This window comes from Eurosta solidaginis, chromosome 4 (assembly GCF_040869045.1).
Source record: "Eurosta solidaginis isolate ZX-2024a chromosome 4, ASM4086904v1, whole genome shotgun sequence".
NCBI lineage: Eukaryota > Metazoa > Arthropoda > Insecta > Diptera > Tephritidae > Eurosta > Eurosta solidaginis.
The window spans coordinates 33,146,361-33,158,524 of record NC_090322.1 but is presented as its reverse complement, the minus strand read 5'-3'; the positions used below and the strand labels follow the sequence as shown (position 1 = coordinate 33,158,524).

Genomic DNA, 12,164 nt, shown 5'->3' with positions numbered 1-12,164 from the left:
TGCAACACATTTTAAACAAATTAAAACCAGAAAATAAGTAAACTTTTTTTTTTTCAATTCTCACAAAACATATTTTTTCTAGTTTCAATACTTGGAAATTTCGTGGAAATTATGTTGTTTTACAAATGTTAAAAAAAACCACGGGGAAACGGAATTTTATTTTAATTTGCAATTAAATTTTTTTGTTTTTAATTTTCGCGCAAAATAAAAATAAAAATGAAAAAAAAAAATACATTTATTCACAAAGAAAACACATACAAGTTTTATGATTACGAGTAATAAAAAATACACGAAAATAGTTATAAAAAAGAAATCATTTTTAATTGTTTTTACTTTTGTTGCTTATTTCCAATAGAATTTGTTTAAAACGCATGAACTTTTATTAAATAAACAAAGAAAACAGAAGCTAAAAAAACTGCACATAAATTGCACAAATTAAAAAAATTTTAAATAAAGTTTAACCTTTTACTTTTCATTGCAACACTTTTTATAAAAAATGTTTTTTCTTGCAAGTTTTCGCTTAAAATTTTACGCGCACCAATTTTGTCTTTAATTCATATACACTTGTGTTCTTTATGTTTATTTAATTACATTGTTTCAAAATATTTTTAACCCAAACATTTTTATTTACAATTTTTGTTTGCTATTTTTGTGTTTTAATTTTTCTTTTAATTGCATTTTTTCACTTGCAATCTATTTGAATTTACCTTAATAGTTTTGCTTAAAAATTCTAAATTATTGCATTTTTTTGAATGCATTGCTTTTTTTTTAATTTCATAAAAATACCTGCTTAAGTTTTATTTTTTATTTAGAATCCAAAAAATAAACTCACATACGTGCTATAGTTTATTTCTTAGCTCCAGCTACATTTTTTCTAAGTTTAATTATTACTATTCTATTTTTTTTTTTTTTTTAGTTTTATGTAACTCCGCTTTTGCAACTGAATTTCTTAATATTATTTTATAGTACATTCCTTAACAACTTTTTTCTTAATTATAAAGTAGCTAACCAATTTTATTTTTAAACAAAAAGTGGTTTTTTTTAATTAAAAACAAATATTTCTTTCTTTCAAATACATATTTTTTTAAATATTTTTTTTTAATATGTTTACTTTTTGTTTTATGCATTATTATCATTTTACTAATTTTACGCATTTAAACTATTTGTATATTTTATTTAGTATAAAAATTTACTCACTATTTAGTTGCTACTTATTTTATACTTATACATTATTTAAAAAGTCCATCTGTCCATTACCGCAAAGTTGAAAAGGCTGCAAGGCTGCTTTTGTTTAACGTTGCTGCCTCGACTTTACGGTTTTTGTTTACACTTAATTTTTAAATACACATAAAAATTAAAAAATTACACTGAAAAGTCCATAAATTGTAAATTTTGTATTTGTAAAAAAGCATTAATCTAATAAAAGTCTGTTTCGGCACAATGCACATTTGCTAATGTTTTATGGGTGAAAAAATTAATAAACTTAAAAAACAAATTTTATTAAATAAAAAAATTTTTAAATACAATTTTTTTTTCATATAAGTTTGTTTACTTTTACCACAAAAAATATACTAAGAATTTTATTTAAATTTTGTGTATCTGAAAAAGCTCTGAAACTGAAAAACGGTTGACAAGAATAAAATAAAATTTTTTATAAAATTTAGCACAAATGCGAGTTTTATTTATTTTATTAGGAAACTGAAAGAAAGAAATTTTTAAAAGTAACAAAATCTAAGAATTTCGAATTTTGTAATTTTTTTTTGTCTTTTATTAAATGTGTTAAATATAAAATCTTTGGGTTGCAATGTTTATAATTAATTTTTAATCAAAAAATTATTTTTTAGTTTTAACAAATTAAAAAAAAGAAAGTTTTTCAAAATTCTATTTTTTGCTTTTAGTTTTTTTAACCAATATAAAAGCATTAACAAATATGATTTACTCCAGTTATTTATTTTATTTTTTATTTCTTACAGTAGCACATGCTATGATAAATCGCGAGGAGGGAAATGCATATTAAAAATTGGAGCTAAAATGTTTGGCGTGGCAACTGAACAACGTGCGAGGGGCAAGAGGTAAGCTAAGCAAGTAACGCTTTATGTTTGAAATGAAATTTGATATTCGTTTTTAAGCTGTCCCTATACGTCCGACAATTTTTCATACTGAAAAAAATATATACATAGCCACTTCGTTATTTGCAAGCTTATTCAAAACTAATCTCAAATTACCTTCATAAACGTAAAAAAAATAATAAACAAGAAAAAAAAAAAACAAATAAAACTATATTCAAAAATTAATGGAAAAATTCCATAACTGGAAGTCAACTACAAGATTTTTTTTGCATGATAATTTTTATGATTTCTTTTAGATAAATTCATTTTTTCGGCTTTAAATTTTGTTAAAAAAAAAATAATCGCGTTTTCATAAAATACTAAAATGTTGATTATGTTCGTACAAATAAAAAAATCAATTTCAAAAAATCATGAAAGAACTTTAAAAATTTAACTGAAACATAAAAACTAATAAGTAGTAAAGACATTTAAACAAAAAATTTGAAAAATGGTAAAAGTGAAAAATCCACCCAAAAAAATGTTTGAATAAAAAATTTTAAACAATTTAACAGAAAAAAATGTACATTAATACTTTCAACACGATTAAATCAAAAATTAAAAAAATGCACACTTGAATTTGAAACAAAAAAAAAAAACATTTACAGAAAAATTAATAATTTAAAGTTTACAAGGAATTAAAAGAATTACAGAAATTTCAAAAAAATAAATTAATTAATTAAAAAACTCTTAAATATAAAAAAATATTACAAACAAAAAATTACCGTATTTTACAAAAAAAAAAAAATTATTTAATCAAAAAACAATGTAATGGTTAAAAAAAATTAAAAAACGTTAAATGATAAAAGTATTCTTTTAAAAATGAAACAATTTTAATATTTGAAGTTTACAATGACGACAAGCACGTTACCAAAAACTATAAAAATTAAAAAAAATATGTATTTAATAACATAAAAAATCGTTAAGGCAAAAATATAAACTACGCATAAAAAATATATGAAAAACAACTTAAAAAAAAAAAATAAAAAAATAAATTTAAACCTGTTGAACGTTTTTATTTTTTATAATATATAATTTAAACAATTGAAATAAAATATTTAAAACTTTAAATATAAAAACCATTCTTTGAAATATGTAAGTAAAAAAAATCAATCACTAAAATTCAATTTAAAAAAATGAAACTCTTTTAGAAAATAGGCTGAAAAAATTATAAACCAACGCAGAAAATAGACCTTATGCAAGCAACGTTTAAAAAAAATTAAAAAGTACGAAAAGTTAAACCATCTTAAAAGAAACTATATAATATTTGTGTCTTACCCCTCCCATTATTGTAGCTAACTAAGTTTTTAAGCTTAGGTAGCTAAACTTTTGAACAAAATAGTAAAACCCGTTTAAAGGAGCTTTCGCTTATTTGCACAAAGCTTCCACTAACCAAATGAGCTATAAAGCTGCACAGTTTAAAAATGTTTCTAACTCGAACGAAATAAGCATGAGAGCGTTCACAAAACGGTTTTAAAAAGCTTTCACCAACCAACACAGCTTTAAAACTACATGGTTTAAAAATGTTTATAGCTCGAATGAAATATGTATGACAATAAAATTCTTGTAATGTTCAAATAGTACTTGATTGCATAGTAGCTAGTTGATCCTCTAGAACAATTCATTGCAATTTTTGCTTGTGGCGAGCTTTTGCTCAACTAACATTAATAGGAAACTTACAGAGCTTTTCCAAATTTTCAAATGCCATAAAGAGTTCAAAAAAATATACAAAAATGCAAATCATTTTAGTTTTTTGTTTAGTAAAATGCCAAGAAACAAAACGAGCGTTCGGTTTTTCTGTTTAAATGCTACAACAAATACATTAAAAACAACAAAAATAAATTACTAACATAAAGTTTAAAAATGGAAACGTTGTACATGCGGTTCTAAATATGCAAGCTTACAGCCAAAGCTCTTTTCATTCAGCAAACAATTTTAATTTTGTTTTTGCTAAATATTTCAACAATAAAAATTTTAATTAATTCAATTCTCAGGTAACATTGTTTTGAAAACGACAACAGTGACAGCTGTGGATGTGGGCGGGGCAGCGTTCGCTGTGGCAGTGGTTGTGGGCGGTGCGGTATTCGTCGCCGAGACCGCATTCGTTGTTGTGACAGTAAGTAAATTGCTTTGGCGTTGTGGCGAGGGTCGGCGCATAGATGCAACCGCATGTTGCTGCTGCAGTTGTTGTGGCGGAGACGGTAATCTAAGCAAAGTTGTAGCGCAAGTGTTGTTGTTGCTGGATATAGTATTGTCTTGTTGTTGTTGCTGGAAAACTGTGTTGAATTTGCGCGTTATTATTTGATTGCCGATAGTTGATGTAGCTGAAGGTATTTGTTGTTGTTGTCGCTGCGCGCCACTATTGTTTATTGTTGTACCCACAGTCGTTTGCATTTCCTCCGTTTGCGTTTGTGTTGTGACTGTAGCTGTGCGCACAGTTGGTATTCTAATTGTTTGCGTAGCCATTGCTTGGCAATTATTGGCCGCAACATTGTTGCTGGCAACATGTTTGCTATGCGTTGTAATATTTCGTTGGTTGCTTGTTACAGTGGCAATGGTTGAAATATTTTTGTTGCTCAGCGTCAGTGTTGTTGCGCACATATTGCTGAAAGATGCCGCTGATAAGCACGTACTTGAATTTGTTGTTGTTGTTGTTGCCGTTGAAGCGCAGCGCAATACGCTGTTATCAACATTTGCGCATTCTATTACATTGTTGTTTAAAACAATTTTCGTTGCTGTTGCCGTTGCAGATGGCATGGCAGTATTATTGTTGTTGTTTGGGTTGTTTCCAACTGGCAGTATGGTAATTATGTTTTGTTGTTGTTGTGGCATTGGCGTTGCATGTTGTGATTGCTGCTGTTGTTGCTGCAATATATTTGCTGCTGTTGTCAACATATTGCATGTTGCTGTTAATTTTTGTTGCATGAAACTTTTCTTCTTCTTAAATGGCAGCGTTTGTTGTAATAATAAATGCTGTAGCTCTTGTTCTTCTACTTGCTGTTGTTGCTCGCGCATTTGCCGTTCTTCCTCTTCTTGCTGTTGCCGTGCAGCGGCAATTTCACTTAGACTCGCCAGCGTTACAGCAGTTTTGAGTACATGTGGAGGCGGTGGAGCGGTGCGCACTGGCGTATTCGACTGTGAGATTGCATGCTGCGCACTCGCAGCCTTTGCAATAATTGGAACTGGCGCTGACGTTGGCGGCGGCGTTTGCGTTCTCAGCGGCCGTTCGCCCATTAGCGCTGTTTGTAATATTGATTTGTAGGGCATTGCAGGCGAGAGTTTCTCTCGTTGTTGTTGTTGTTGAATATGCAGTCTTTTACTCTCTGTCGTCAGACTATCATTCGCAGCTGACGTTCGTTGAACAGCAAACGCGTCCATTGCATACTTGCCGCTTTGAGTCTGGGGCGAAAGTGTTGCACGGCTAACTTGCTCCGCTGCAGCTGTTAGTGTGGCGAGTGTTACAGCTGCACCCGCTAGCAGTGATGTTTTCAGTATCGAAGTTGTGGGTTTCAGCACACGTGCCATGGGGCGTAACAATATTTCCTCCTCAGCGCTTTGTCGCTCCTGCTGCAGTTGTTGTTTTTCCTCTAACTTACGCAACTCTTCTTCCACATCTTCACTTTCATTATCCTCTATGGATTCATGCACATCCTGCTGTACGTTTTCCACTTTAATGCGCGGCAACTCCAGCATAGGTAAGCAAAATTTCACCTCTTGCTTCTCTTGATGTTCCTGTTGCTGCTGCTTTTGTAAATCCTCACTATGCCGTTTTTGTCGGCGTCGCGCTTTCATTAAATTGCTTGGCTGTTGTTGCTCTTGCTCCATTTCTTCTTCGTCCTCAGCTTCCTCGCGTTGCTGCTGCTGCTGTAGCGTTATCATCATCAGCCCCTCTGGCGGGTCATCGTCAATCGGCAATAATCCACGTTCAAGCATTTGCTACCTTATGCTAGCCGAATTCAAAACGAATGGAACGTAGAACATTTTACTCTCTAGCAATAGACTAGCAGCAGCTTGAATCTGAAAGAAAAGAGGCAGAACAAAATATTTATAAAATTACAATGTTAATACATACATACATAGAGTTAAATGAGTTTCCTTCGAGGTCCCAGCGGGTTAGGGGGCTTAGAATATAACCGTGGTAGGTATGTCTGTCGTAAGAGGCCACTAAAATACCAAATTTATTCAAGGCGTTGTGTAGGGCAACCCTCTCATGTGGTTGCCAGCGCAATATATAGCTTCTCCAGCCCAATTGTCAACCTGACCTACCCGTGGCGAATCCTGTTTCATTAACAGCCGAGGCTCTGGCGACCCCGAACTCCTGATGGATCTATGGGGTGGGAGGGCGGTATGGCCTAGAAGGTTGCATGTGGTCATACCAAATCGTTCCCGAGATGGCCGGGCTAGTACCTTTATGGTGCTTGATACCGGAACGTACCAAATCGGTATGCGGCAAAGGACCGCCGACATCGATAAGAATGCGCCTAGCGTAGATTAGATTGAAAATTGGGTTGAAGAAGCTATAAATTGAAATGGCAAACCCTTGAGTTTCTATGTAGTAGTAGTAGGCTCATTTTTACGGAGCAATGGGTATCAGTCCTAGTGGAACGATACGTTATTAGTAGGCTTAGGGGTTTCTTCCTTTATTTTTTGGAAATGCTGGGTAGAACAAGCTCTCTTCAGAGCATTTAGCGAATTCTTTGGCATTTATTATTCCACTACGGATGACTCACTATAATGGAAACGAGGGCTGCAAGCCACTGCCTATGGCAGCTGCAAGCTGTCGAATTCCTATTGATAAAGCGTTGAAGGTAGAACATCATCAATAAATTGAAATATGATGTACAACGAGATTTGAAAAGCTCTACAGTACGGATTAAAATGCAGCCATCTTAAGCTTGTATATAAGAATCCCACTTCCTAAAATCACACAAAACATCTTCCAGCAAGTACTAAGCCACACTTACCTCTGGTATATGTGACAGCAGCTCCGTCAGTCGCGCTTGTGGATTTTGTGGAGAGGAGTGTTGCAAATAAGTGCGTAAGACCTGCACGTAACGTTCCTGTATACTTTCCAGTTCCACTTCTGCTAAAGAAGGAAAATATGATAGATAAAGTAAATTAAAGAAGAAAATGTAATTAGTTGACAATAAGTTGTGTATGCGTTTTATGCAATTTTCTACTTCAACTTACCTTTGTTCAACAAAATATAAACTTTAAGGCAAACATACTCCTCCATTTTGAGTTTAATGCGCCTAAACATGATCGTAATCTGTGTCATCTTATCCACCATATGACCAACATCCAACTTCAATTGTTCCATCGCAATGGGTTGACCCATTAGCGTTGTGAGGCACGTTTGCAATGTGTTCAAATGCGCATTCACTTCATCCACAAATTCGGGATCGTCTTTTGACAGTGATGGTGGCGGCGATGCAGCTCCATGCATTTGATGATGCGGTAAATTCAGACTACTACTCGCCGTATGCGGCGAACCACCACTCATATTATGCTGCTGATTATGATGCAGATGATGGACAGAGGCAGGAGAATGTGGTGGCGCACCAGCACTCGAACGACCACTTGAGCTTGTGGTAGATGAAGCATGCGCGGGCGTAGCACCACCACTGGTAGGCGTTGTGGTGCTGGGTGTGGTGCGTTTGCCGTGTAAGGCTTGATACGCAGCAGTCGTTAGTATGAGTATCTCATGCCATTTATCTGTAAGCAGCTTTGTGTGTATCTCGACGGGTATTTCTAAATAAAAAGGCAATTTCTTTGTCCACGAAACCAATTTATGCACAATTGAATCGCCAATGTTGCAAAGCTTTTCGCTAATTTCTGACTTATCTTCGAGAAATTCAGAGAAATGCGGCAAAGTGGCTATATCTTCCATAGCGTCACAGTCAGTTAGCGTCTGAATCATGGAGAGCGCATGCTCATATGAGATTTGACGGTCTTTCGATGAGCTCACGGCCGAATCGAGCCTATGACGGAGGTGCACAATTTCGCTGGGATTCGTGAGGGCAGTCTTAAGTATTGTACCGTTAACCAAATGCGAGGGCAATTTGATGGCAGTCTCTTGTAGTTGCGTTGGCTGTGACGCTTGCTGTTGTTGTTGTTGATGCACTTGCTGTGCATGTTGTGAAGCATTCGTTTGCATATGATGCGCATGAGAAAGCGGATGATGGGGCGAGTGCATCGCATGATGTGATGACTGTTGTGAGTTGCCGGCGTTGCCACCCGAAGATGTTGAAGAGGAAGATGATGATGAGGAGGAAGAGGCGTGGGGCGGTAGCGAGGGAGGTCCGTGAGAGAGCGGACTATGCAGCGCGCTGCCACTTGGCGGGTGTGTCTGTAGCGCACCATGCGGTGATCCATGCAGCGTGTGATGCGGCGACAAAAGTTGCTGATGCTGATGTTGTGAATGCAGCTGCTGTTGTTGATGCTGCTGCTGCTGTTGTTGTAGATGCTCCTGTTTAATGGAAGGACCCAAAAACATTGGCTTCATTTCGCTTTGTCCTAATGCTGCGCCCAAAAGTTTTGAATGCTGATGTTGCGCGGCTGCTGCAACTGCGGCAGCTGCCGCTAGCTGTTGTTGATGTTGTTGCAGATGTTGTTGTGGTGAGAGCAAATGTTGCTGATGGTGTGGTGAGAGTGGCGACTGATGGTGTGGTGAATGCATATGTTGCTGTGATTGCTGTTGTTGTTGTTGCTGCTGTTGCTTGGACTTCTTGTGCTTCTTATACTTGACTTTGTAGAGATTGTAGACGGCGCCACTATTGCGACCTCCCGGCATGCGGTCCTCACGTACGGCTGGAAGATGAAAAAGAGAAATTAGGTATTAAATGATAAATAGGATGCGCAATTTATTTAACTAAAAATAGGCCAATTAATTCTAAGATGTTCAATGAAATTACAGCTACATCTTGTATATGTTTAACTAACCTTGCAGCACCATCCCTTGCTCAATACACTTCTTAAATCGACAATACTGACATCGGTTCCGCTGTGCTTTGGTTATTTCGCAAGTGCCATCTGCTACGCAAGTGTAGACACGCCGATTTTGCACGGTGCGTTTAAAAAAGCCTTTGCAACTGTATGCGAGAAAATGGGTAAAGGTTATATAACAGAAAGAAGTCCAAATACATGATCACTCACCCTTCGCACGTGATAATGCCATAATGCAATCCGGTCGCCTTGTCCTCACAGATCATACACACGAGCGGTTGATCATCTTCGTCCGTCGGTTCATGCGGCACATCTAAACGATTCAGACCAGTCGCATTTGAGCTGCCCCATTGCTGTTGCGCGCTCAAATTTAATGCATGTATTTGACCAGGCGGTAATTGAGAGTAATCTCCCGCCCACAAGCGCTCCATATTAAGAGCATGTGGAGTACGAAATTGATGTGGTCGCGGACGCACATCCTCTATACGTGTCTGACCGAGAGAGAGTAACAACTGGGCGGCCTCCTCATTGTTCTGAGGCGATGGACCAGGTGTATGCGTTGGTGTTAGAGAACCTGCTGAGGCCGATGAGCCGCACTGTAGTGCTGAATGTGATGAGTGATGCAACTGTTGTGAGAGCGAAGACATCGAGATGGGTTGTTGCTGATGTTGTTGCATTTGCAGTTGTTGTTGTGCAAGCTGATGTTGTGGCGTTGAGGGCGGCGTCTGATGTAGACCTGAACTACCGCTGTTGCTGTTGCTACCGCCGTGTGTGGTTGATGGACCAGCGGTTGGTGGCGCAGGTTCGTAACCCCAGACCATTGTACGCACCCCACAGCTCTCGCCCATTATTACAGTGGGAGTACCGCGTGGCGGCGTTTGAGAAGGTGTTTGCGGGGACAATTGTGATGACGAAGAGGATGATGAGTGATGCGGTGAAGGCGACTGTGCTGGCCCACCTGGCCGCAAATTACCCAAAGGACCACCTATAACCTCCGGTTTGACACCGTTAATACGCGCATTTGATACCCAAACCATACGCTGCGCGGCCGCTGCTGCTGCAGCTGCAGCTCCTGGCTGCATTAACTGCGCGGCGGTCACTTGCTGGTGTACTTCATTCTTCACGCGAAACAGTATGCCTGCTTCACGACTGGGGTGCCGCAGGGATTGTAATGAAGCGGGATGGATTAGCTGCGCGATGGTTCCTAAAGCCTGAGATGGCAGCTGTGGAGGCTGCTGTTGTTGTTGTTGATGTTGCGGCGATGATGGGTGGTGGTGATGTGATGGCGAATGTAAATGCCTCTGCGCCGCGCTATTGCTACCCAACAAGTTGCCAGCGGCCGCAGCTAATAATTGCGCAGGTTCCTTTTTAATACGTAAATGTTGCTGTTGTTGTTGATTTTGCTGATGCTGCTGCAAGAGCTGCTGATGCGGTGATGAAGAGCTCGACTGATGTCGCGCGTTAGGCGATGAACTCATGGCGTTAGGAGACATTTGTGTCGGACGCTGCGCCATAGCCTGCTGCAGCAATTGAAATTGTTGCTGTTGTGTCAAATGCTGCATAGATTGATTGAGTAAATGTTGTTGCTTCAGTCCCAGCCCCGACGGCGGACTACTCTTCCGCGGCTGCGTTAGCTGTTGATGCAAATGATGTGTTTGCACTATAGGCGGTGGCGGATGATGCAAATGTGGATTGTGACCCGCTGCGGCGGCTACCGCTGCTGCTGCTGCCGCCGCAGATGTTGGCAATGACGTAGGCGAGGGCGAACTGGCATGTAGCGATGTCATGCTATTGCTGCTTGTAGTAGCAGTAGCGCTAGCACTAGAAGATGACGTAGCTGCAGCGGTAGATGTTGAGATAGACGTAGAATAGGCTGGGTGAAATGTAGTGAGATGTTGCAGCGATGTTGGCGGCATATGCTGCGAATGTTGTTGATGCTGCTGCGGTGATAGTTCAGACTTTATGCGTGACGGCGTCACAAGCACAGTGACGTGCTGTTGCGACTGCGTGAGACCTTTGGATTGTGTGGGTGAAGGCGCGGCCGAGCGCGCTTGATGCTTCTGTTGCATTTGTTGAACATGGTGATGCTGAGTCTGCTGTTGCTGGTAAGATAGCATTTTCGTTGGTGAAGCAGCGATGCGTTCTTCCTTTACAGAGCGTATGACACTTAAATTGCTAACACCACATTCCGGTGCACCACCAGCAGATCTAGGCCTGCAATCGATGTTTGAGTTATTATCTGCATGACCAATGCTGGCGCCTGTCGCGTGTGTACCATTCGTGGACATTTGAGGGCCACTCGTCGCATTAGTGGTTGTTGTTGAAGGCCGTTCACCCATAGAATCCGGCGAAGCGCGACAACTGCCGCCACCATTACTCGTACCACAACTACTGCTTGCATTGCCATTATTATGTGGCGGCGTTGGTGTTGCACGTGCAGATGCAGCATTGCTGGGTGTACGCCGGCCGGCCGCCAAACTTAAGTCAGTCGCAGGCGCTGGTGACATGCGAACTGTTGTAGTTGTTGGTGGCGGTGACATCACAGAAGAGGCGGCTGCTGCGCTAACAGTGCCAATGGACGAGTCAATTTCAGTCTGTTGTTGTTGCTGTAGTTGTTCAGCCTTGGTAGCTGCTGCTTTGCTAGCAGATACGACCACCGTAGTGAGGGAACTTTGTGGCATTGGTGCGCATACATTGTGACCGATGTTGCTGGTGGCGGTGGGACAGCTGCTTGAGCAGATTGTGGCCGATGTAGCAACAGCAGGAGCCAAACTGGAGGTGGCCGTTAAAGTGACAACAGCGGTGGGCAACGGCATAGAGGAAAGCGTACCACCGCCGCCACCACTATCGCACATTTTTGGCGACATCGGTGCAAGTAGATCGGGTGAAGATGTGGAGGTATCGGCTACTGATTCACCATCACTGCTGCATCTTGAATCGATTTTGCGTCGTTTCAGTTTTAGATCCTGAAAAAGGCTCATTTTATCGAGCTCGCTGTACGGGCCACGGCTCAGTGTCATAATTCCTGCAAAAGAGACAGAGAAAGAAAAGAGGTAAAATTGTTTTATTAGTTGAAGGTAGCGTGCTTTGTTGGTAGGAGGGTGATATATGCTA

At 39.2% G+C, this 12,164-nt stretch overlaps 1 protein-coding gene and 1 long non-coding RNA gene across 2 annotated transcripts in view; one reads left to right on the top strand and one right to left on the bottom strand.

Annotated features, from left to right (window-relative positions):
• LOC137249556 (uncharacterized) overlaps positions 1-12,164 on the top strand; it is a 280,890-nt gene that overhangs the window by 36,783 nt on the left and 231,943 nt on the right. Inside the window, exon 3 of the long non-coding RNA XR_010952416.1 lies at positions 1,974-2,072. This is a non-coding gene — a long non-coding RNA (uncharacterized lncRNA). The remainder of the gene's footprint in view (positions 1-1,973; positions 2,073-12,164) is intronic.
• Positions 2,975-12,164, bottom strand: part of Hr4 (Hormone receptor 4) — a 67,521-nt gene continuing 58,331 nt past the window's right edge. Inside the window, 5 exon segments of the mRNA XM_067781179.1 lie at positions 2,975-6,122; positions 7,070-7,191; positions 7,296-8,915; positions 9,048-9,196; positions 9,261-12,075. Coding sequence (XP_067637280.1) covers positions 4,089-6,122; positions 7,070-7,191; positions 7,296-8,915; positions 9,048-9,196; positions 9,261-12,075 — 6,740 coding nt within the window. The 3' untranslated portion in view covers positions 2,975-4,088.